At 46.1% G+C, this 22,902-nt stretch overlaps 2 protein-coding genes and 1 pseudogene across 2 annotated transcripts; 1 reads left to right on the top strand and 2 right to left on the bottom strand.

Moving 5' to 3' along the window:
* Positions 1-954: 954 nt before the first annotated feature.
* On the bottom strand, positions 955-1,717 carry LOC129510388 (pyridoxal phosphate homeostasis protein-like; annotated as a pseudogene).
* A 1,117-nt stretch (positions 1,718-2,834) lies between these two features.
* PTGES3L (prostaglandin E synthase 3 like) lies at positions 2,835-8,526 on the bottom strand. Its single transcript, XM_055323755.1, has 8 exons — positions 8,367-8,526; positions 8,117-8,231; positions 7,625-7,785; positions 7,451-7,517; positions 7,248-7,346; positions 5,294-5,383; positions 4,007-4,060; positions 2,835-3,472 (listed from the first exon to the last, which is right to left on the bottom strand). Exons 1-8 carry the CDS (start codon positions 8,426-8,428, stop codon positions 3,437-3,439), a joined length of 684 nt encoding a protein of 227 aa, XP_055179730.1. The 5' UTR covers positions 8,429-8,526; the 3' UTR covers positions 2,835-3,436.
* Positions 8,527-8,598: 72 nt separating this feature from the next.
* On the top strand, positions 8,599-18,409 carry RUNDC1 (RUN domain containing 1). Its single transcript, XM_055323728.1, has 5 exons — positions 8,599-9,147; positions 12,876-13,034; positions 14,239-14,437; positions 15,648-15,767; positions 16,159-18,409. The coding sequence occupies exons 1-5, from the start codon at positions 8,650-8,652 to the stop codon at positions 17,022-17,024; spliced, it is 1,842 nt and encodes a 613-aa protein (XP_055179703.1). The 5' UTR covers positions 8,599-8,649; the 3' UTR covers positions 17,025-18,409.
* The last annotated feature ends 4,493 nt before the right edge of the window (positions 18,410-22,902 follow it).

Here is a 22,902-nt window from a genome sequence, read left to right as displayed (position 1 = left end):
GAATAAAGAAAAACATCTAGAACATAAGGCAGAGTAAAGTCATCTACTATGAATATCTGAGGATTGTGCTTTCTGGTTTTTGAAGATCTTGCTACTTTATTAACAATCAAGAAGTTACAAAATTCTGGCTTATCAATGTAGCAGGGGAAGGGAGGCTATATAGATGTGCCTGGAAAATGTTTGGCAGGGATGGGAAAGCCTCCCTTTGAGGTCTCAAAGCCAGACCTCATTGAAACTGTGAACCTGAACTGGCCTTGAAGGAATTTCTGGGGAGCTATGAAATTCATTGGTCTTTGGTAAGAAATCACTATTAAAAGGATTATGGTAGAGAAGAAGTCATAGCATTGAATTCTCATCACAGGAGAGCCCAAGGGAGAAAAGCTCAGAGCTTTCACTTTGGTGATTATAGGCATCAGTGGCCACATTTTAACCTGGGGAAGGCATTCATGGGGTGGTTGGTGTTCCTGGGCATGATTCAAAACTAAATTCAGGAACACCTGGGTGGCTCAGTGGTTAAGCGTCTGCCTTTGGCTCAGGTCATGATCCTGGAGTCCCGGGATCGAGTCCCACATCGGACTCCCTGCATGGAGCCTGCTTCTCCCTCTGCCTATGTCTCTGGCCTGTCTCTCTCTCATGTCTCTCATGAATAAATAAACAAAATCCTAAAAAAAAAAAAAAAAAAAAAAAAACTAAACTTAATTCCTGGCTACTGATTTGATATCTGTTCTGTGGGAATGTCTGGATTTCTGAAATCCAATCCAAAGCCACTACCTGAAGTGAGCTTCTTATGTCAGATCCTAAGTACAAATGGTTTCTATCAACACATATAGGCATTGGCGTACTCTCTCCAGGTCACAAGGAGCATGGTTGTGCTGTAACACAGGGGATATCAAAATGAAGTGTGTGGTTAATCTTCCTGGATGGGCCCACCGGCCGTGAGCCACTGCTGGTTCCCTACTGAGCAGATGAGGTAGATCCTGCTTCAACTGCATGTTGGAAGTCCATGGACATGCCCATACTTAGCTCTACCTGCTTAGTAGGGTTCAGCTTTTTACACAGCTCCTCTTGGAGAGATAGTAACACCTGGAAGTCCGCATTTGGTCCTTGACTGAGATCATATCCAAAGCTTCGTATGGTCATCAGCTCCACGAATTCTAAGCTGGGGCACTTGGCATTCATGTGTTCCACTACAGCTACTGTCTCTGAAGGTAGAAGGCCACATTTACTCTGCTCTCCACTGGTGTTAACCTGGACCATAACTGTTAACTTTTCAGGAGAACCTTTTTTCTACCACTAGCTGTTCACACTGTCTGCCAACTTCACAGAATCCTCTGTTTTCAGCATGAAGAGATTGGGGACAGCCATCAATTTGTTGACATTTTGTTTCTGTAGGTGACCAATGAATGAAATGTGATTTGATCTCAGGACACAACAGAATTTAAGGATTTGATGTTTTTTTGTTTTTTTGTTTTGTTTTGTTTTAGCAGTTCTTGAATATAGTTCTCCCCTGGTCATGACTGGAGGCCTCAATCACCATGTCTGCAGATTTAGTTTTGCTGACTGCTACTGGCCAGGGTTGGATGGCTGAGAGATCCCACAGCGGCTGTGCCACCACCTACTGCACCTACTCTTTCACTGCCCCCAGTGCGAACCCGACTCCCAGCTCTGCTGACATGCTGCCAGCTCTCCATATCCCCTGGGACCAACCCTGAGCCATTTTTTTTTCAAGATTTCATTTATTTATTTAAGAGAGAGAAAGAGAGAGCATGAGCGGGAAGGAGGGGCAGAGGGAGAGGAAAAGCAGGCTCCCTGCTGAGCAGGGAGCCTGATGTGGGACTCAATCTCAGGACCCTGGGATCATGACCTGAGCCGAAGGCAGACACCTAATGGACTGAGCCACCCAGGCACCCCTGCTTTACATATTAGATAACTATATAATACAATATAATTATATAAGGTATAGGTATTAATGGAATTTATAATGTGTAGAGTATATATACATATACATAGAAATTTATCAAAGAAACTGTTAACAGTGGTTACCTCTATTGAGGGAACATACATTCTACTTTAAATTTTATACCCTTCGGAGCACCTGGGTGTCTCAATCAGTTGGCCTTCCACTTGGGTCATTATCTTGCAGTCCTGGGACCCAGCCCCACATTGGGCTCCCTGCTCAGCAGGAAGTCTGCTTCTCCCTCTCCCTCTGCCCCTCCACCCCCAATTCATATGCACATGCTCTCTCTCTCAAATAAATAAAATCTTCCCAAAAAACTTTAATACATTCTATACTCTTCTATACTATTTTGTTAAACTATGTCTCTATATTACCATTATAACCTTTAAAGTTCAATTATTTAAACAAACCTCAGTATTTTACCATGAATCCAAGGGCAAAGTCTGGGTATGGCATTTTGTTTAAGGCACTCAAAAAATGTTTATGGATGAATGGGGTAGCTAACAAACAGAAGAGTAAACAGACGAAGGCATTATTAACTAATATAACAATTAGCTTTGAACATATAAAGAAATTTCTGAAGAATGTAGAAAACTGAGGTGGGTTTCCGGCTAGTTCTAGGGATGGCAGTACATACACAGTTCTAGGGGTGGCAATATAGCAAAAGGCTGGTTATGGTCTGAGAAACAGGAGTACTGATATGAATATGAGGAAATCCCCCAGCTTGTTACAAGCCTGCTTCCAACATCTTTCTGCTTCCAATCTCAACAATGAGGACAGGACCTGTGACACCCACCCCTCCCCTTGAGAGGAACAATAGAGGTAGAAAAGGTTTGCCTTCAAGTAGAAGAAGCGCAAGAAGGAAATAAGACAGAAAACCGTTCTTACAGATTTATTATAATCTACCTGCTGCTTCTTTGACTTTTGCTCTACCACGTACACACATGCTCAAATACTCAAGAGAGCCCTGATGAGTGGCCTAAACACAAGGATTACAGCCAACTGGGAGAAAGGAAGGAGCCCCAACAGTCTATTCCTCTCCTATCCTGCCATCTGATGCATCTAGGCACCTTCTTCCTCAGGTGCCTAGGAAGAAGAAATAAAATATGAAGAGGATCCTTAAAAAGAGCTTCAAAAAAGGGACACCTGGTTGGCTTAGTGGGTTAAGCAATTGACTCTTGATCATGATCTCAGCAGGGTCCTGAGACCGAGCCCATGTCAGGCTTCACGCTCAGCAGGGAGCCTGCTTTAGGATTTTCTTTTCCTCTTCCTCTGCTCCCCACCCCCACCCCACCCCCGCTCACATGTGTGTGTACACACACTCTCTCTCAAATAAACTTTTTAAAAAGAAAGAGCTTCTAGGAAAGTTCAGAGATCCCAGATCCCCACAGCTGAAGAGCTGGCAAAGACCCTGGCCCTAGCTTTTTGGAGCTACTGGATGATGCCCCAGCTTCTTCCCCAGCTCTGCTGTCACAGAAGTTAATTACTTGTTGCGTCAGCGCTGTCAGAATCATCCTAGGGAAAAGAAAAAAATGACAATAGCACCTGTAGAATCTACAAACAGTAAACATTTGTGTTCACAAACTCTTCTCACTCCTTCCTGCTCTTCAAGTTTTCTTTTGTGATTTTCCAAATCACACAACTTCCTGGTAGGCTAATACGGAAGGATTTATACTTTGGAAAATAAAATCAACTCCTGGTGCTCAATAAACAATCCTGTGTTGAGCATCATTTGGTTTCAGAATTTCAATTCATGCTGCTGTTCATTACAGCTGTAAAGACAGTCAACAGGCCCAGGTCAGCTCCAAGATAGAGAAGGAGAGGGGAAATGGAGGGAGGAGGGTCTTGCTGGGGTTTTCTACAGCCTGCAGAAGAACATTCGGCTTCCTATGTCAAATTCAAATTTGACATGCACTGAGAAGTACTACTGTGTACTAGGGACCACAGTAAGAGCTTTCTAGTCTCTTATTTTTTTAGAGCTAAAAGGAAACTGAAGGGCTGAAGGGCAGACTTTTTTTTTTTTTTTTTTGAAGGGCAGACTTTACTTACATCCAGGTCATCCATGCCAGGGGGAGGTCTCTTGGTGCTAACCTTCTTCAAAAGCTAGTGGAAAGAGAAAAGTAATTACAAGAGAGAAGGGCCAAGGGAGAGCAACCTCTATATTGACAGACCACAGGAGAATGGTCCCAGCCCAATAATTGCCCTATCTTTACAGCACCTCACACATCACTGGAACGAATTGGAGAAAATAAATTGATCCCCTTTTCATTTATTTTTACTTTTATTTTTATTTATTTTAAGATTTTATTAAGTAACACCTGACATGGGGCTCGAACTAACAGTCTTTTTTTTTTTTTATAAGTATTTTTTTTTTAATTTATTTATTCAGAGAGAGAGAGAGACTGAGAGGCAGAGACACAGGCAGAGGGAGAAGCGGGCTCCATGCAGGGAGCCCGACGCGGGACTCGACCCTGGGTCTCCAGGATCAGACCCCAGGCTGCCTGCGGCGCTAAACCGCTGCGCCACCAGGGGTGCCCTCAAACTAACAGTCTTGAGATCAAGAGTCCCATGCTCTACCAACAGAACCAGACAGGTGCCCCAATCGCCTTTTTTTTTTCCAATAGCCTTTTTAAAGATTTTTTTTAATTTTTTTTATTCATTAATGATAGTCACAGAGAGAGAGGCAGAGACACAGGCAGAGGGAGAAGCAGGCTCCATGCACCGGGAGCCCGACGTGGGACTCGATCCCGGGTCTCCAGGATCGCGCCCTGGGCCAAAGGCAGGCGCCAAACCGCTGCGCCACCCAGGGATCCCCATTCCAATAGCCTTTTTAAAAGGCAATTGACACACAACGGAGCATCCTTCCTTAGTAATCCAGGTTAGGGTCTGTTGGTGTTTTTGCAACTTGAATAATTAGTAGCTAAAATTCTAAAACCAAATAATGTATGGTAGGGTGCAACTTAATGGGATCTAGTAATTTGTTTTATGATGTGAATTTTTATAATGCTTCATTTGAGCTTCGGTGAACTTGTGTGGCTCAGGAAAAACATACACACACATAGAAAACAGAAGAAAGAACAAGAATTACAGAAGAGTTGGAAAGGTTTTGCCAAACTTTCTCAGAATTCTGTTAACTTAGTGAGTAAAGGCATGTATATGGTTTCACTAGTAATCATTTCTCTTGTTCCACTAAATAGACGTTGCACAAAACATGAAGAGAATATGAGCACCAATGAGGGGCGCTCATATATGTCTGTCTAGCCCTGATGACAGTCCTCCAGAGAAATGCGTGGAGGGAGACACAACAATGGGCAGGAGGGCAGAAAATGGTGTTACCTCTGCGTAATGTTCCACCTGAGCCAGCTCCACTTCTTCATCCCCTTCCCAGTCCCTCCAGTTATCAAAGTCCACAGATAACCACACCGGCTGCAAGAGGAAATCGTAGAGCACTACAGGGCAGGAAGCACAGAAATGCCCAGAAGAGCATGGCCATGTGCACAGAGGTATGCTTGGGGAAAAGAAGGTCAGTGAGAGCGCAGTCTTTCCAACAGCACCTCTTTGACTAATTCCTCTCCAGGCTGTTATCATCACCCTCCACAAAGATTTTCCAGGAACCTACTAAGTGCCAAGCACAATGCCAGGCATCATAGGGTCTAGAAAAGCATAGAAATTTGGCCCTCCAGAAGCCAACCAACTAGAAATAATACACCTAGAAAGACGTCATAAAGCATCATGGGAGTCAACCAAGCAAGATAGACAAGCTGCATTCCCTGGAGTCGAGAGAAAACCCTTGGAGGCCCATGTTCCAAGTTCCCACATTTAGGGAAAGAAGTCATTCATTCATTTATTTAACAGCCATTTATGGAACATATCCTATGGGCCAGACTCTGAGCTTGGCATTGGAATTACTAAAATGTTTGATATATAGTCCCAGCCATCATGAAGCAAGTAGGGAAGGGAAAACTAAATAAATCATTATAATACAATGTGGAAAGTGTGTTAATGGCTTACACAGGGGATACTATGGAAATCCAGAAGGGAGCTATAGGAACCTATGCTTCTTAGAGTAGCAGAGACTTCACGGATGAGCAAGGGTTAGGTGGGCACTGGTAGTGATGATGGAGGCTTTCCAGGAAGAAAGCCCAGCTTGAGCAAAGGTAAATTAGTGAGAAATAGACTGGTGTGTGCCAAAGAGCTGCAGGCCATTTGCTGTGGCTGGAATGTGAAGTTTAAGGTAGAGAGACTAATGGGATATAATGTTACAGAAGGAACGAATAGCCAGGTCATGAGCTTTTATGTCATGCTATGGTGCTTGGATTCACTTCCAAAGGGCAGGAAGTGACAAACTCAAATGCCTGAAAGAGTTAGGGAACTAATGAAAGGGATTAAAGTGTGGTGTGCACACAGCTCTATCTAAAGCTCCAGCTCTAGGCATTTGGGAATTTATTTATTTTCTTTTCTTTTTTTTTTTTAATTTTTATTTACTTAGGATAGTCACAGAGAGAGAGAGAGAGGCAGAGACACAGGCAGAGGGAGAAGCAGGCTCCATGCACCGGGAGCCCAACGTGGGATTCGATCCCGGGTCTCCGGGATCGCGCCCTGGGCCAAAGGCAGGCGCCAAACCGCTGCGCCACCCAGGGATCCCTATTTATTTTCTTAATAAATAATTGAAACTATTTATCGAGTCCTACATCAGGCTCCCCACAGGAAGCCTGCTTCTCCCTCTGCCTATGTCTGCCTCTCTCTGTGTGTCTCTCATGAATAAACAAATAAAATCTTTAAAAATATATTTTATTTATCAATTTGAGAGACAGAGAGAGATATCAAGAGAGAATACAAGAGGGGGAGGAGAGGGAGAAGCAGGCTCCCTGCACAGGGTTCCATCCAAGGACCCTGGGATCATGACTTGAGCCAAAGGAAGATGCTTAACCAACTGAGCCACCCAGGCACCCCCCAATTTTCAACTTTTAGCCAGGAAGAAGCCACTGGAGTGTCTTAGGTGGAAGAGTAACAGGATCAGATGTGTGTTTTAGATAGACCATGCTGGGAGCATTGCAAAGGATGCACTGAGGGTAGGGCTACAAATATGCAATAAACCTCATCCAGTGATGGATAAGGCCTGAAGTAGGAAAAGATGAAATAATAGATTCAAGAATATTTAGTAAGTCAAATAGGACTTTGTGAATGATTGAAAGTTGGTGGGAAAGGAGCCAAGGGTGATTCCCAGACCAATGTCTCCAGGTGCATAGGTAGCACAGGAGAAAGAGTAGGTCATTCCCCAAACACCTACCTTGATATCTTCTTTGGTGAGTCGGGGCCAGGCCACCTTCTCCTTCCATTTCCTCACAAAGCAAGTAATGGAGCGACCAGAGCGCTTATCCTGGGAGTCCTGCCAGAGAGAGAGCCTCATTCTTAGGATGTGAGGTTTAGAATGAATCTCCAATTTTCCAGGCAGCCTTTTATTCAGACCTTGATGTCGCACCCCACAGTTACCTTGGAGTTCACCTTGGCATAGAATTCAATCTCGTTGTACAACTCCACTCCATCGGCATTCTTGCAGCTGAGGAGACAATGGAGCTGAGGCGATCAATGCAGGAGGCTGAGCGTAGGGGAATCAGAAGGGAAAGGCTCCTGGAAACCAGGAGCTCCAGAGAGGTGGGCCGTTACCTGAACACAATACGGTGGTCTTCAATGAGCACATGGACGTCGGTGCTGTCCTCAACACAAAACTCCATGAACACATACTTGGGCCGGTCGTACCACAGCGTCCGGGCATGCTGCCTGCAGAGGAGTTGCGGTGGGGCTTCATAGGGGTGGGAGAGGGGAGACTGAGGGCATTTGGGAAAGGTGGAAGGAGGGGAAAATTTAGGGACGTTTTATGGTAACGGGCCCTGTCAAAGTGGAGCTAAATAAGACAGAAGGGGGTGAAAGGTGAGTGATGGGAGTGGGGGTGGGGTGGGGGGGTGAGGCTGGGAAGAATAGAGTGTCAGAGTTGAGAGGCAGGGAGTTATGGAGAACATTCAGGTCACACTTTCCTCACCACCCCAAAGTTAGAGAGACCTGGAATCTGGAGTTTCCATGGGACCTCACAGGACCCAAAGCGCCCAGAAAATGTGGGACAAGCAATATCCAAGGAACAGGGCAACCGGAAACACTCACCTTGCCATGGCGGCTCCCGCTACCCGGTGGCATTTGGAGTCCTGAGGCAGGGACTGCTATCTTTAGATCCTGGGGACGCCCCCAGCAGCTGCCTCTCCTTATATGGTGGGGAAGGCTGTAGAAGAAGGGGGAACGTGGCCCTTCAGCCAAGGGATCTGCACTCCGGAGAAACAGGGGAAGAGCATAATCCCGGCAGCCCTTCAGATCTCAGGGTCTCCAGAAACGTACAGATTAGGAACAGACGACCCACCCGCGGGGAGCCAGGGCAAGGGCCACACTAGATGCACACCGAAGGTCTTGTCCCGGCTTCATTCATCCGTTTCTCCAACGCTTAGTGCATCCAGTGTCTGATTCACAATAGGCGCTCAATAAAAAATTATTGGCCCGATTTTATCTGGGAAGGCCAGCCTCTGGTGACCGCGAACCATCTGACGTGTAGCCCCGCCCACCCGCCCCTGCGGGTTTCCCGGACCGCGCGCCGTTGCCATGGCAGCGAGGGGGCGCGGCTGACGTGTGGCGGCGTTTCCGGGAAGATGGCGGCTGTCGAAGCGTCTGCGGAGCCGGTAAAGGTGGTGGCAGCCGTCGGTCCAGAAGCGAAGGACGAGGACGAAGAGGAAGAGGAGTCGCTGCCACCGTGCGAGGCAGTGCGCTGGGCCCCGGTGGGGGCAGTGGCGGAGGCCGGGCCTGGGACGGCCGCGTTCTCGGAAGAGGCGGCGGCCGAGGAGCCCGGCGCGGCCCCTGGCTCCCCTCCGGACTCGCCCGGCCGCACGCTGCGGCGGCTGCGGGCAGAGCGGCGGCGTCTGGACTCGGCGCTGCTCGCGCTGTCCTCGCACTTCGCGCAAGTGCAGTTCCGCCTGCGCCAGGTGGTGCGCGGGGCGCCCGCGGAGCAGCAGCGCCTCCTGCGCGAGCTCGAGGACTTCGCGTTCCGCGGCTGCCCGCACGTCCTGGGTTACGGGGGGCCCGAGGACCCCGCCAGCGACGATGGCGATGGGCTGCCAGGGGACCGGCCACGATTGCGGAGCGAGAACCAGGTAGCAGCCGGGGCCGGGCCCCGAGGGACGTGGGAATAGGGGGTTAGGTGGGTGGCAGTGCTGAGGGGGCGGAGGTAGCAGTGGCGTTTAGCCGGCTGGTCTCGGTGAGGACTACGCGCGTCCCAGACGTGGTGGTGAGACCGGTGTGCGAGGCTTGCTGCAGGAAAGGCGGACAGGCCTGGGAACCTGATGCTGAGGGGTGTCCACCTAAGGTGTGGAAAGACATACAAGTCTGGGGACGTGCGGGACGGAAGAGTGGTGAGCAGAGTGTTCAGAGGGCAACAGCAGCCAACCGAAGCAGTCCTGCTCCCGCTCACCTTGCCATTGCTTCATAATGTACCTATGGCTTGAGCACATTTGCCGATAGAGTACCCCGACCTGAGGTTGAGAACATTGGCTGATGAAGGGCAAGTGAACTGGAATCCATGGAAATTTAGGTGTACTGCCTGTTCCTGTTTCCTGGGAATCGGGAAAATGTCTTTAGTATTTGGACTTTTGTGTGGATGGGAGCTTCCGTGAACAGCAGGATCACTTAGTAATTAAAAGAAACACGACTCCTGATTATATGCATTTCCTCACGCTGGTATTTTAAACCCCCTTGCCCATCCTGCCTAATAACTAGGTAATTATAAATGAAGCCCCTTTGCTAACTGTGACAAGATCCTCCACTGAGTAATGAGAGTCAGTATGCCATGCCAAGGGAATATTTCCTTACAGTCTTTGAATCTCTGGAAGTGCATAGTCGCAGATAGCTTGTTGGAGGTGTTGAAGAGACTTGTTGTCTTCTCCATCTTTTCATTCGTCAAGTTACAACCCATTTGTGCCTTTCTTCCCAATGAAATTTTAACCAAGAAGACTTATCAGTAGCAGATATTGGCTTATTTTAATCTGAAATGTTTCCAGTGCAGTCTTGTGTTTACTGTTCCACCCTTCTCTCCACATGCCCATGGCTCCTTACACAAGGAGCAGCCACCTTAAATTGCCAGACTCTTAAGGAATAGAAAGCATAGGGATCCCTGTGGCGCAGCGGTTTGGCGCCTGCCTTTGGCCCAGGGCGCGATCCTGGAGACCCGGGATCGAATCCCACGTCAGGCTCCCGGTGCATGGAGCCTGCTTCTTCCTCTGCCTGTGTCTCTGCCTCTCTCTCTCTGTGACTATCATAAAAAAAAAAAAAAATTAATTAATTAAAAAAAAAAGGAATAGAAAGCATAGAAAGAATTCCTGTGGCCAGAGTCCTCCTCTTCAGGAGTAAGGAGCATCAAAGTTTCTGTGTGAATTTGGTGCTCTTTGGTTATTCATTTTCACTTTTGGAAACAGTACAACTTAAAAAAAAAAGAAAGAAAGAAAGTGATAGAGATGCCTGGGTGGCTCAGTGGTTGAGATCTGCCTTTGGCCCAGGGCGTGATCCTGGAATCTGGGATCCAGTCCCACATCAGGCTCCCTGCAGGGAGCCTGCTTTTCCCTCTGCCTGTGTCTCTACCTTTCTCTTTGTCTCTCATGAATAAATAAATAAAATCTTTAAAAAAAAAAAAGTGATAGCACCACTTTGGTACTACCTGATCAGGTGTCAACAGATGCACGCAAAATTACATAAAATACTTAAGTGGGGGCAGCCCAGGTAGCTCAAGGGTTTAATGCTGCCTTCAGCCCAGGGCATGATCCTGGAGACCGGGAATCAAATCCCACGTTGGGCTCCCTGCATGGAGCCTGGTTCTCCCTCTGCCTGTGTCTCTGCCTCTCTCTCTCTCTGTGTGTCTCTCATGAATAAATAAATAAAATCTTAAAAAAAAATACTTAAGTGGGGGGACATGTTTGAGCCAAATGCTTTTACTTTTTATTAGTCCTAGTTTTTTTTAAAAGCAGTATTTATCTCACTGCATACTGGCCATGATTTCCATTATTCATTGCCTGGAACCAGAGCTCATTGTCTCCTGTTACCCTCATTTACCCCCATTCCAGTAAATAGCACACTGTAACCTCCATGGCAAATGACAGAGTTTGGCAGACATACTCGTGAAAACAGAATCGGAATTCATACCCTGTTTTTTTTTCTTCTTCTTCTTTCTTGGCTTCACAAAGTTGGGATACAATGAAAACAAAAACAGACTTTCCCTGTTCTTTCTCCTTGATCTGGCTAGACCATGTCATCCAGTCAGAACTCATTATTTGGAATGTGTTGTTCTGTGCTTGTTTTAGTTCAGTAGCATGTAGCAAATGTGTATTGAGAGCTTACCCTGTGCCAGACATGGTGCTAGGCATTGGGGGTGCAAAGTCAAGGCCTTTGCTCTAAAGGAAATTCATAGCCTGGGGGACAGAATCCTCAACAAAGAATTACAAAGTGACTTGAATAGGATGCCTGGATGGCTCAGCGGTAGAGCGTCTGCCTTTGGCTCAGGGCATGATCCCGTGGATCTTGGGATCGAGTCCCACATTGGGCTCCCCAGAGGGACCCTGCTTCTCCCTCTTCCTCTGCCTGTATCTCTGCGCCCCCCCCCCCCGTGTCTCTCATGAATAAATAAATAAAACCTTAAAAAAAAAAAAAAGAGACACAAGCTAGAGAAGTGTGAACAGAACACAGACCGAGAAGTGGTCAGCCTTGCCTAGGGAGATCTAGGAAACCTGAAGGATAACTAGGCCCTCCCATGCTAGAGAGGAGGAATAGGATTCTAAGAAACCATGACACTCAGAAAGGTATATCCTGAGGAAGTACCCTGAGAAAAGGCTTGCTTTCATATTGAATAAAGCTAAAGTAGGAAGATTGTTTTTTTAAAAATAGTTTGAACAAAAAAAAGTAAATTTGTTCTTTTGCATTTGTTCTCTCATCTTCTGGAGGGCTTGGTAAGTACCATTTGAAGGTTAAATTTAATATCTTATAGACTGCTGGTTTAAAATGCAACCTTACACCTGCATGTGACTTGCTGGTTTTGCTTTGTTTTGTTTTTGATGCCCAAAGTTAAGGAAGAACTAGTATTTGAAAATACACTAGCAAGATTACCACCCTGAAGGGTTTTTAATCATTTAAATGCAGGAACTACCCAGCAGCCAACAGTGGAGAAAGCACTCACTGGTAGGGAAACTTACCAGACCTTTTCTTTTATTTCTTTTATTTTTTTAACATGGTTACCTTCCCACTCCTATTCCTTGGCTTTGGGATTTTGTGTTTTTTTTGTTTTTGTTTTTTTTCACTGCTCCAGGCACCTGCTTTAATTCTTTTGATTTTACAGAAGTCTATAATACATTGGAGGGGTTTTGAGCCTTAAGAAAACCGGTTATGAGTTATAAATCCTTTCTCTACACCCTTATCTCTAGATTCTCTTGCAAATTTTGGCTGCAGAAAGTATTCAGGAGTTGATCTGTGGTAATTGGCTGTGGAGGATGGCATGTTTAGTTCCTGGGAGGCTGTCTTGGCTAAGATAAGTTGTCTTAATCCTAACTAGACCTTTTGGGCAGGGGGGTAGAAAAGCTGTCTTAACAAAAGGCTTCATTATATTCATACTCTACTTCCCATGAAGGACAAGTATCTTCTTAAAGAAAACTTATTTAGTAAGTTGCCTTGGATGAAATCTTTATTCTCATTTTGAATCTATCTTATGAGTACTGTATGTCATTGGGATTATTTGGAAACATTACATGTTTCACTAGTCATTATTATAAGCTTGAGAGGATTCTTAATGTGCCCCGGTTTTTCCTTTTCCTATGAAATAGACCTAAGTATTTTCTTGTTTTAGAGTGAGCAGGAAAAACGAGAACGTCTGGAAACCCAGAGGGAAAAGCAGAAGGAACTTATACTACAGCTCAAAACCCAGCTAGATGACCTGGAAACGTTTGCTTATCAAGAGGGCAACTATGACTCCCTGCCACAGTCCGTGGTCTTGGAAAGACAGCGGGTGAGCAGACACTACAGGCGCCCCCACCACTAACCTAAGGTTATGTTGTCCTTTGTGGCATTCACAGGACGTTCTTTTTTAGCTTGTTCACCCTTGGCCTTAATGAGAATCCCTTTGCTGGTGCAAGTCAAAGAGAAGTGGGACACGTCTTGATTCACACATGGAAACACAAGTTCCAAAGCCTTATAATATGATAATTGAGCTCTTTCTTTTGGGTGGTTATTAGTAAGAATAGTAATATATAATAATGACAATAATAATTTTTCATTTGATTGTTAAAACAGTTCCACTTGGGCACATCCTACAATGTAAATTAGCTTTTTTCCCCACCACTAGTTGATAACTATTCCAGGAATCCAGACTGTCTTTAATGCCCTATTAAGCAACACCTGGGTAGACAGGTAAGTCTGCTGGCAGAGTACAGCTACAGTCTCCCCTACAAACATGTTTGTCTCACTGTGATATACCTGTTTCTCTGGCTGAGCTGGAGTTAAATTATCTGGATTTCAAACTGTTCCAATACTGTCACCGGGATATTTTGGCTATAAGACACTTTGATGTTTAGCAGAGATTTTTATTTGGTTGCGTAGAGTAGGGCAGGAAGGGTGGAAGAGGACTAGAAACGAAAGGAAATCAGTATTCATTCTCTTGGAGGCCCTGGGAGAAGCTGTGAGCCTTTTTGGATCATCAGCCACTTTGGTTTATTCACACTGTTGTTCTCCTGAAAGTTGCCTGGCCTGGTAGAAAATTTGCAGTGAGAGGAGCCATTTCTGTCTGAGAGGAACCAAGGGTCCTTGTTACTATAGGAGAAGTAGTCTGTACTCTCACCTTGATCAGCAGTTACATCATTTTCTCACACATTTAGGAGTTCTATCTTTGATTTCCATTTAAAGGTAGGGAGCATTTTTCTCTTGCAGATATTCTCCTTCTTCCTAACCGTCTCCCTGAAAATTCCAATGGGGGCGGATCCCTGGGTGGCTCAGTGCTTTAGCGCCTGCCTCTTGCTCAGGGCGTGATCCTGGAGTCCCCAGATCCAGTCCCACGTCAGGCTCCCTGCATGGAGCCTGCTTCTCCCTCTGCCTGTGTCTCTGCCTCTCTCGCTCTCTGTGTCTCTCATGAATAAATAAATAAATAAAATCTTTAAAAAAAAAAGTGAAAATTCCAATGGGAATTTCCAAATGCTCATTACTTGTTGTCTTGATAGGTAATCATAGATGAATTAATAAAGAAATTGGACATGAATTTGAATGAAGACATCAGTTCATTGTCCACCGAGGAGCTCCGGCAGCGTGTGGATGCAGCTGTGGCTCAGATTGTCAACCCAGCCCGAGTGAAAGAACAATTGGTTGAGCAGTTGAAAACTCAGATCCGAGACCTCGAAATGTTCATCAGCTTCATCCAAGGTCAGAGGAGGGGATGGGAAGAGAAGGTGGACAGATGCCCTAATTATTATATGTAATCCACGTACTGATACCTAAAGGTGCTAGTTCTTGATGGACTACATAGGAGGTTTGATCACTCAGTAAAGAAGGCAGCATGGTAGAATGGAAAGAAAAGAGATTTTATTTTTTTTTTTTAAGATTTTATTTGGGGGACATCTGGGTGTCTCAGTTGGTTACACATCTGCCTTCAGCTCAGGTCATGTTCCTAAGACCCTGGGATCAAGTCCCACATCAGGCTCCCTGCTCAGGTGGGAGCTGCCTTCTCCCTCTCCTCTTCCTCCCTTCTCGTGCTGTGCGCGCGCACGCACACACACACACATACACACACGCACGCTCTCTTCTCTCTCTCTCTCTCTCTCTCTCTCAAAAATAAATAGGGCAGCCCACGTGGCTCAGTGGTTTAGCACCGCCTTCAGCCCAGGGCATGATCCTGGAGTCCCGGAATCGAGTCCCATGTCGGGCTCCCTGCATGGAACCTGCTTCTCCCTCTGCCTGTGTCTCTGTGCCTCTCTCTCTCTCTCTGTCTCATGAATAAATAAAAATAAAATCTTAAAAAAAAAGAAAATAAATAACTAAAATATTTTATAAATAAATAAAGAGGGCAGCCCTGGTGGCGCAGTGGTTTAGTGCCTCCTGAAGCCCGGGGTGTGATCCTGGGGACCCCGGATCAAGTCCCATGTCGGGCTCCCTGCGTAGAGCCTGCTTCTCCCTCTTCCTGTGTCTCTGCCTCTCTCTCAATCTGTGTGTCTCTCATGAATAAATAAATAAAATCTAAATAAATAAATAAATAAATAAATAAATAAATAAATAAATAAATAAATAAATAAATGTTTTACTTTTAAGTAATCTCTACACCCAGCATGGGGCTTGAACTCATAATTCCAAGATCAAGAGTTACATTCTCTTCCAACTGAGCCAGCCAGGCACCCCAAGAACCAAATAGTTCAAATCCCAGCTCTGCCACTTCCTGGCCTCGGGTCCTTGGGTAGATTCCTAACTTCTTTAACCCCACTGTCCTCACCCATGAAAGGATGATTCATGCTTCCATCATTCAGCAAATATTTATTAAGCTAGTAAATGTTCCAAATAAGATGATATTTATAAAAGTCTTATCATGTGGTAGGCACTAGGAAATACTCTTTTTCCTGTTCTTTGTAACTTCTGATTGCAGATGAAGTGGGAAGCCCGTTGCAGGCCGACAGTGCACACTGTGAGTGCAAGGCCAGTGGGAAGACAGGAAGTGGCTCCACCAGAACTGGCAGCAGCAGACTGCCTTCAGGAAACAGTAAAAGTAAGTACACCTTCTAGAATGGGGGAATCTAGAGAGAGAAGCACTAGATTAGTGGTTGCCTTGGGCTTACGGGGTTGGAGAGAGTGGGAATGGGAAATGGTAGCAGTACAGGGTTTCTTTTGGGGATGGTGGGTACACAACTCTAAGTCTACTAAAAGTCACTGATTTATATACTTTAATGGGTTAATTGTATGGTATGTGATTTAGATCTCAATAGGGCTATTATTAAAACAGTGAAGTCCAGTAACATCCTAGGTGGCGTGGCTCTTGGCTTCATGTGGGACCCATACTGTAGCTCAGAAGCAAGACTAGAACTCAGCTCATAACTTGTTGAATGTACCTCTGTGCACATTATGGCCCCAACTAATGAGTCCTTGCATTTTCTAAACAGCAAAGGCAGAAGATGTGAAGAAGGTTCAGGAGACAGGGCTGCAACTCATGCGGCGTGCTCTGGCAGTGCTCCAGATCTTTGCTGTTAGCCAGTTTGGTTGTGCCACGGGCCAGATCCCACAAACCCTGTGGCAGAGGGGCCAGGCTGACAGGGACTACTCCCCCTTACTGAAGAGGCTGGAGATATCAGTAGACAGAGTGAAGCAGCTAGCCTTGAGGCACCAGCCACACGACCACGTAATCACCTCTGCCAACCTCCAGGACCTCTCTCTGGGAGGCAAGGATGAGCTGACCATGGCTGTGCGGAAGGAGCTGACAGTGGCTGTAAGGGACCTGCTGGCCCATGGGCTCTACGCCTCCTCACCAGGGATGAGCCTTGTCATGGCCCCCATTGCTTGTCTGCTGCCAGCCTTCTCCTCGGCCCCTGAGGCCATGCACCCATGGGAGCTCTTTGTAAAGTACTACCATGCTAAGAACGGCCGAGCTTATGTGGAATCCCCAGCCCGGAAGTTGTCCCAGTCATTTGCCCTGCCAGTTATGGGAGGCACCGTTGTGACCCCCAAGCAGAGCCTACTGACAGCCATCCATGTGGTGCTAACAGAGCACGACCCTTTTAAACGCAGTGCAGACTCAGAGTTGAAGGCCTTGGTGTGCATGGCACTGAATGAGCAGCGTCTTGTGTCCTGGGTGAACCTAATCTGCAAGTCAGGATCACTCATCGAGCCCCACTACCAGCCCTGGAGCTACATGGCGCACACAGGCTTCGAGAGCGCCCTCAACCTGCTCAGTCGCCTCAGTAGCCTCAAGTTCAGCCTCCCTGTGGATCTGGCTGTGCGCCAGCTCAAGAACATCAAAGATGCCTTTTGATGAGACTGTCCTGGCCCTACACCAGCACCTTCCTCAGTAGAGTAGGGGTAGATGGTTAGTCTTCTAGGATAGGAACAAAGAGTAGGAGGAGGGGTTAAAGACAATTTCCCTAGCCAAATGACTACAAAGTTTGTTTTCCCCATCAACTGAGCATCTCAGAGATACTGGAGACCCTCTTGTTCAAAGGTTCCACCCTGGTGTATAACACATGGGCACATATATTTGAACTTAGGTAAAATAAATCAACTATGGCATACAGTTAATGGACCACCTTGTTGTGCCACATCTGCTTTTTACAAAACCCAGGTTTCTCTAACCATTCTCTTTATGGTGATGAGTGACAACATAAGTGAATTGTTGGTCCCAGAAGACATTCAACTCAAGGCTCCTGTCAGTCAAGATGAGAGCCCTATTCCTTCACTTGGAGCAGGTTTGAGAGTCATAAGGCTAGAATTTAAATTCCTTTATGAATACTAATGCCCCTTTCTTCCTGACCCCGAGGTAAGGAGAGGCTGTATATGTTCCATGGTTGCCTCTAAAACTAGAAATGGGGATACCTGAGAACAGCATTTCTGAGGAAGTTCACCACAAGTTGATTTTGATGTGAGCCCTTTTTTGTGGGTAAGAACTGAAATCTGTTCCTGATAAGGTGATCCTCTTCACAGCATCGACAATGATCTTTGGGTTTAGAGCTGGTTATTTATGAGTAATGACAGCCATTATTCTGGTACCACGTCCTCTGGCATATACCCTTTCCCATGCACACTTCCCACCAAGGCGCTGACACGATCTTATTGGAAGTAAATAGGCTAGAGGTATACTCCTCAAGAGATTCCTTGCCACCCAAGTCAAGTGTGAATGGGAATACTCTTTAGTGATCAGCAGCAACTCCTCCCAGGGTTGTGATTCCATTTGGCCTGGAGGAGGGATGATGGAGGAGGTCTGATCACACAGTAGGTATTACAGCGGGGGTAGAATAACAGCAGATCACTGTCAACATACAAGGGACTGAACACTTCCTTTCAAAACTGACTCTAGAGTGATCCTATTTGGTCTTCAGTATTTTAGCCTTTTTAGTTCATATTTATCAGCTTGCATATTGCTCCAGGACTGACCAAAGATGGGCAAAGTGTATCACTTTCTGGAAAACCAAATGGGATCTCAATACTACTGATTCAGCATTGTTTCATGTATTAATTGCCAGCTGCACTTTGTGTCTGCACTATTACGTAGTGCATTTTAACTTAATTATTTCAGCAACATGTTATTTAAGGTGTATAATTGATAATTCATTAGAATTAGTCCCTCCCGCTGTGTGAAACAGGATAAATATAAAATGTGGAAAATGATATATCTGTGGTTGCTAATAAAATCATAGTATTTTATGTAGCTTCTCAACAAAGACTTTAGAGACTCTTGGCTTTCATTTATAAGTCTCTCTGCATTATTAGCCCATCTTATCCAGATTAGTATTTCCTTGAGTGATGTCTGGCACTTGGCCTTTCTGCCTCTTTTTGGCCCTCTACCCTGGATCAGCTCAGCTTTGGTGGTGTTTTCTTTCCCCCGGACATTATCCTCCCATCATACCCAGGCCTATGGTCTCATGCCCACAGCACATCTCCCCATACATGCCATTTTTGGAGCTTGCATTTTTACTTTTAAATATTTATTTATTAGAGAGTGAGACAGTGTGCCAGGGTGGGGTACAAAGGGAGAGGGAAAGAGAGTCTCAAGCAGACTCCACACTGAGCACAGAGCCTGACCTGGAGCTCAATCTCAGGACCCCAAGATCATGACCCAAGCTGAAACCAAGAGTCAGACACCCAACCAACTGCACCATTCAGGCGCCCCTGGAGCTGGCAATTTTAAGTCCAGATATCATTTAGGGTGGATGATAACTGCCATAGTTCTATAGCACAGCCCTGGATCACCCCAGTAATACCTTTTTCTAATCCTCCGACTAATTTGTATCAAGGTTTTGTGCTAGCATCATGGGAAGCATTTTTAAGTTATCCTAACTTATTTTTTTAAGATTTTATTTATTCATGAGAAACAGGCAGAGACATAGTGGGAGAAGCAGGCTCCCTGCAGGGAGCCCAATTCAGGACTCTATCCCAGATCCCAGAATCACGACCTGAGCCAAAGGCAGACTCTCAAATGCCGAGCCACCCAGGCATCCCAAGTTATCCTAATTTAATTCTCACTACATGTAAGGGCAATATTCTTCCAATTATATAGCTGAGTAAACTGAAGTTAAACATTTTGTTCAGATTTATGTGATGGAAGAGCTGAGATTTGAATCAAGTTGCCTGAATCCAAATGCTATGGTCTCAGGCAGCCCAGGTGGTGCAGCGGTTTAGCGCCACCTGCAGCCCAGGGCATGATCCTGGAGTCCCAGGATCGAGTCCCACGTCAGGCTCTCTGCATGGAGCCTGCTTCTCCCTCTGCCTGTGTCTCTGCCTCTCTCTCTGTCTCTCTCTCTGCATCTCTATGAATAAAATCTTTAAAAAAAATGTTATGGTCTCTATATTCTGTCATGCTATCTCATTGTATCATGCTGCTTCCAGAACTTTTGTTCCTCTCTCTCCTTTATCTACCACCTCCACCACTTTTTCCCACATACCCACTAGAAATTTCTTTTTTTTTAAGTTTTTTTTAAATTTTTATTTATTTATGATAGTCACACACACAGAGAGAGAGAGAGGCAGAGACATAGGCAGAGGGAGAAGCAGGCTCCATGCACCAGGAGCTCGACGTGGGATTCGATCCCGGGTCTCCAGGATCGCGCCCTGGGCCAAAGGCAGGCACCAAACCGCTGCACCACCCAGGGATCCCTTCTTTAAAAAAAAAAAAAAGATTTATTTATTCACGAGAGAGACACAGAGAGAGAGGCAGAAACACAGGCAGAGGGAGAAGCAGGCTCAACGCAGGGAGCCCGATGCGGGACTCGGTCCTGGGTCTCCAGGATCAGGCCCTGGGCCGAAGGCAGGCGCTAAACTGCTGAGCCACCCGGGCTGCCCCCACCAGAAATTTCTGCTGCCAAAGGACTATGCCATAAGGAGATGGACAGACAGCCACTGCTCTACCAAGTTCTTCACATAAAGGCAGGAGCACCTGGGTGGCTCAGTCGCTTAAGTGTCTGCCTTCATTTCAAGTCATGATCTTGGGGTCCTGGAATCCAGCCCTGAGTCTGGCTCCCTGCTCAGTGGGGAATCTGCTTCTCCCTCTGCCTCTGCCCCTGCCCCCCTCCACTTGTGCTCTTGTGCTAATGGTGGATTTAAGAGTTGAGGGGAAAAAAAAAGTTGAGGGAAACTTCCCAAAATAAGTTCTATAGATCATATGGCTCCACTCCAGACTGGAGTTGTTATCTCTTCGGTTAGAAATCCATTTTTCATAAACATAGCAAGCAATTCTGACACACACAAAAGTTGGAGGAGAAGAAAAAATCTGAGGCTGGACTGGTTGGGGGCAAGCGGAAAAGGACATAAAAGACTTAAAAGGCAAGGAAAAATTCACAGGATTTAGTACTAATTTGATTTGGAGAGTGTGAGAAGAGTCCAAGGCAATTACAAGATTTCAGGATTTGGTTTCTGTTTTCCAAGAGAGATAGAGCAAAAGAGGGAACAGCCTATAAGGAAGCTGGGACCAGACCATGGATGTGGAAAAGGGCAGGGTGGTGTGGTGTAGTGGGAAGAACATTGGACTGGGAATAAGAACTTGCTCTGTGTCACCGTCTCTGTGACTTTGCTGCTCCAGAATTATCCTCTCAGAGGCCAGAACAGATTATCTCTGAGGTCCCTTCCAACTCTAAAATGTCATATCCCAAATTAAAAGATTTTAATTGAATATAGAAATATGAGGGACACCTGGGTGGCTCAGCAGTTGAGCGTCTGCCTTTGGCCTAGATCGTGATCCTGGGGTTCTGGGATTGAGTCCTACATCGGGCTTCCTGCAGGGAGCCTGCTTCTTCTTTTGCCTATGTCTCTGCCTCTCTCTGTCTCTCATGAATAAATAAATAAAATATTTAAATAAAAAGAAATATGAGTACATAGTTACTGTGATAAACCATTGGAATGGGGTTGTGAGGGCTGCAGGGAAATGTGGTCCCTGGAGAGCCTTAAAAAGAGAATTTTTTAAAAAAATTTATTTATGATAGTCACACAGAGAGAGAGAGAGAGGCAGAGACACAGGCAGAGGAGGAGCAGGCTCCATGCACCGGGAGCCTGATGTGGGATTCGATCCCGGGTCTCCAGGATCGCGCCCTGGGCCAAAGGCAGGCGCCAAACTGCTGCACCACCCAGGGATCCCTAAAAAGAGAGTTGATGAAACCTTATTGTTTCCACATCTTGCCCAAGACCATCCCCTAGATCTTCAGTGTTCAGACAAGCAAAGGCTGTAAGATGGTTTTCCTTTCTCTTGAACTCAGATTTTTTTTTTTTTAATTCATGAGAGACATGGAGAGCGAGAGAGGCAGAGACACAGGCAGAGGGAGAAGCAGGCTCCATGCAGGGAGCCTGAAGTGGGACTTGATCTTGGCACTCCAGGATCATGCCCTGGGCCGAAGGCAGGCGCTAAACCTGCTGAGCCACTCAAGGATCCCCTTCTCTTGAACTCAGAAGACAGCTGAAGAACCATCTAAAAACACTCTTCCAGGGCAGCCTGGGTGGCTCAGTTTAGCACTGCCTTCCCCCCAGGGCATGATCCTGGAGACCTGGGATGGAATCCCTTGTCAGGCTCCCTGCAAGGAGCCTGCCTCTCTCTCTGTGTGTGTCTCTCATGAATAAATAAATAAAGTCTTTAAAAATAATAATAAAAAATAAATAAAAACACTCTTCCAGGGATGCCTGACTGGTTCTGTTGGTAGAACAGGTGATCCTTGATCTCAAGGTCCTGAATGCAAGCCCCATCTTGGGCATGGTGCCTACTCTAAAAAAAAAAATAATGATAAAATCACTCTTCCAGTGAATGATGGGAAATAATTCAGTTTGAGAACCAACTAGACCTGGGTTCAAACCTAGATTTGAGGGGATCCCTGGGTGGCGCAGCGGTTTGGCGCCTCCCTTTGGTCCAGGGCGCGATCCTGGAGACCCGGGATCGAATCCCACGTCGGGCTCCCGGTGCATGGAGCCTGCTTCTCCCTCTGCCTTGTGTCTCTGCCTGTCTCTCTCTCTGTGTGTGAGTATCATAAATAAATAAAAGATTTAAAAAAAAAAAACCTAGATTTGAATCTCATCTGTGCTACCGATTAGGATCAACCTCAGATAGGTAACTTAACCTCAATTTAAGGTTAAGGAAATTGGAATCTCAATTTCCTCATTTCTAAATGGTAGGAAAATACCCAAGATGCAGGCAGGGTTGGGAGAACTAAATGGGCTGTCAACTTACCTAAGAAGCCTAGCACAGAGTAGGGGCTCAGTGATTATCACCATCGTCGTCCTTCGCCTCCCTCACTGCTTATTCCAGTCGGTAATGTCTGTGACATCACTAGACTCTAAATATTGAGGTAAGCTCTCTTGCCTGACCTCCGTCTCTCCCTTCTTAGCCTCACAGTGCACAGTGACAGAAGTCCTAGGTTGCTGACTTTTGCAAAGCATAAAGGTCAATTGCAAACTGTGTCTCCTCCTAGCGTCCGAAAAAGGAACTACAATCAAGGGTGCCTCAGAGCAGCGGACTCAAAAATCTGCGCGCTTTCGAGGCTTCCTTGCTCTTCCAGCCTACGCGGGAGAAAGGGACCCCTTTGTTCTTGCCCACTGCTGAAGCTACTAATAAAGTTTGATTTGAATAAATAAGCTACCGAGGCCTGCTCTCCCCGCAGGAGCTTCTTCCTCCCGCAACGGATTTCGAGAGGCGGGACAAGCTTGAGGGGCGGGACCGGATG

Source organism: Nyctereutes procyonoides, unplaced genomic scaffold (assembly GCF_905146905.1).
Source record: "Nyctereutes procyonoides isolate TBG_1078 unplaced genomic scaffold, NYPRO_anot_genome, whole genome shotgun sequence".
NCBI classification, from domain to species: domain Eukaryota; kingdom Metazoa; phylum Chordata; class Mammalia; order Carnivora; family Canidae; genus Nyctereutes; species Nyctereutes procyonoides.
Note: the sequence above shows the minus strand (reverse complement) of the source record. Positions and strands in the feature narration are given on the sequence as shown.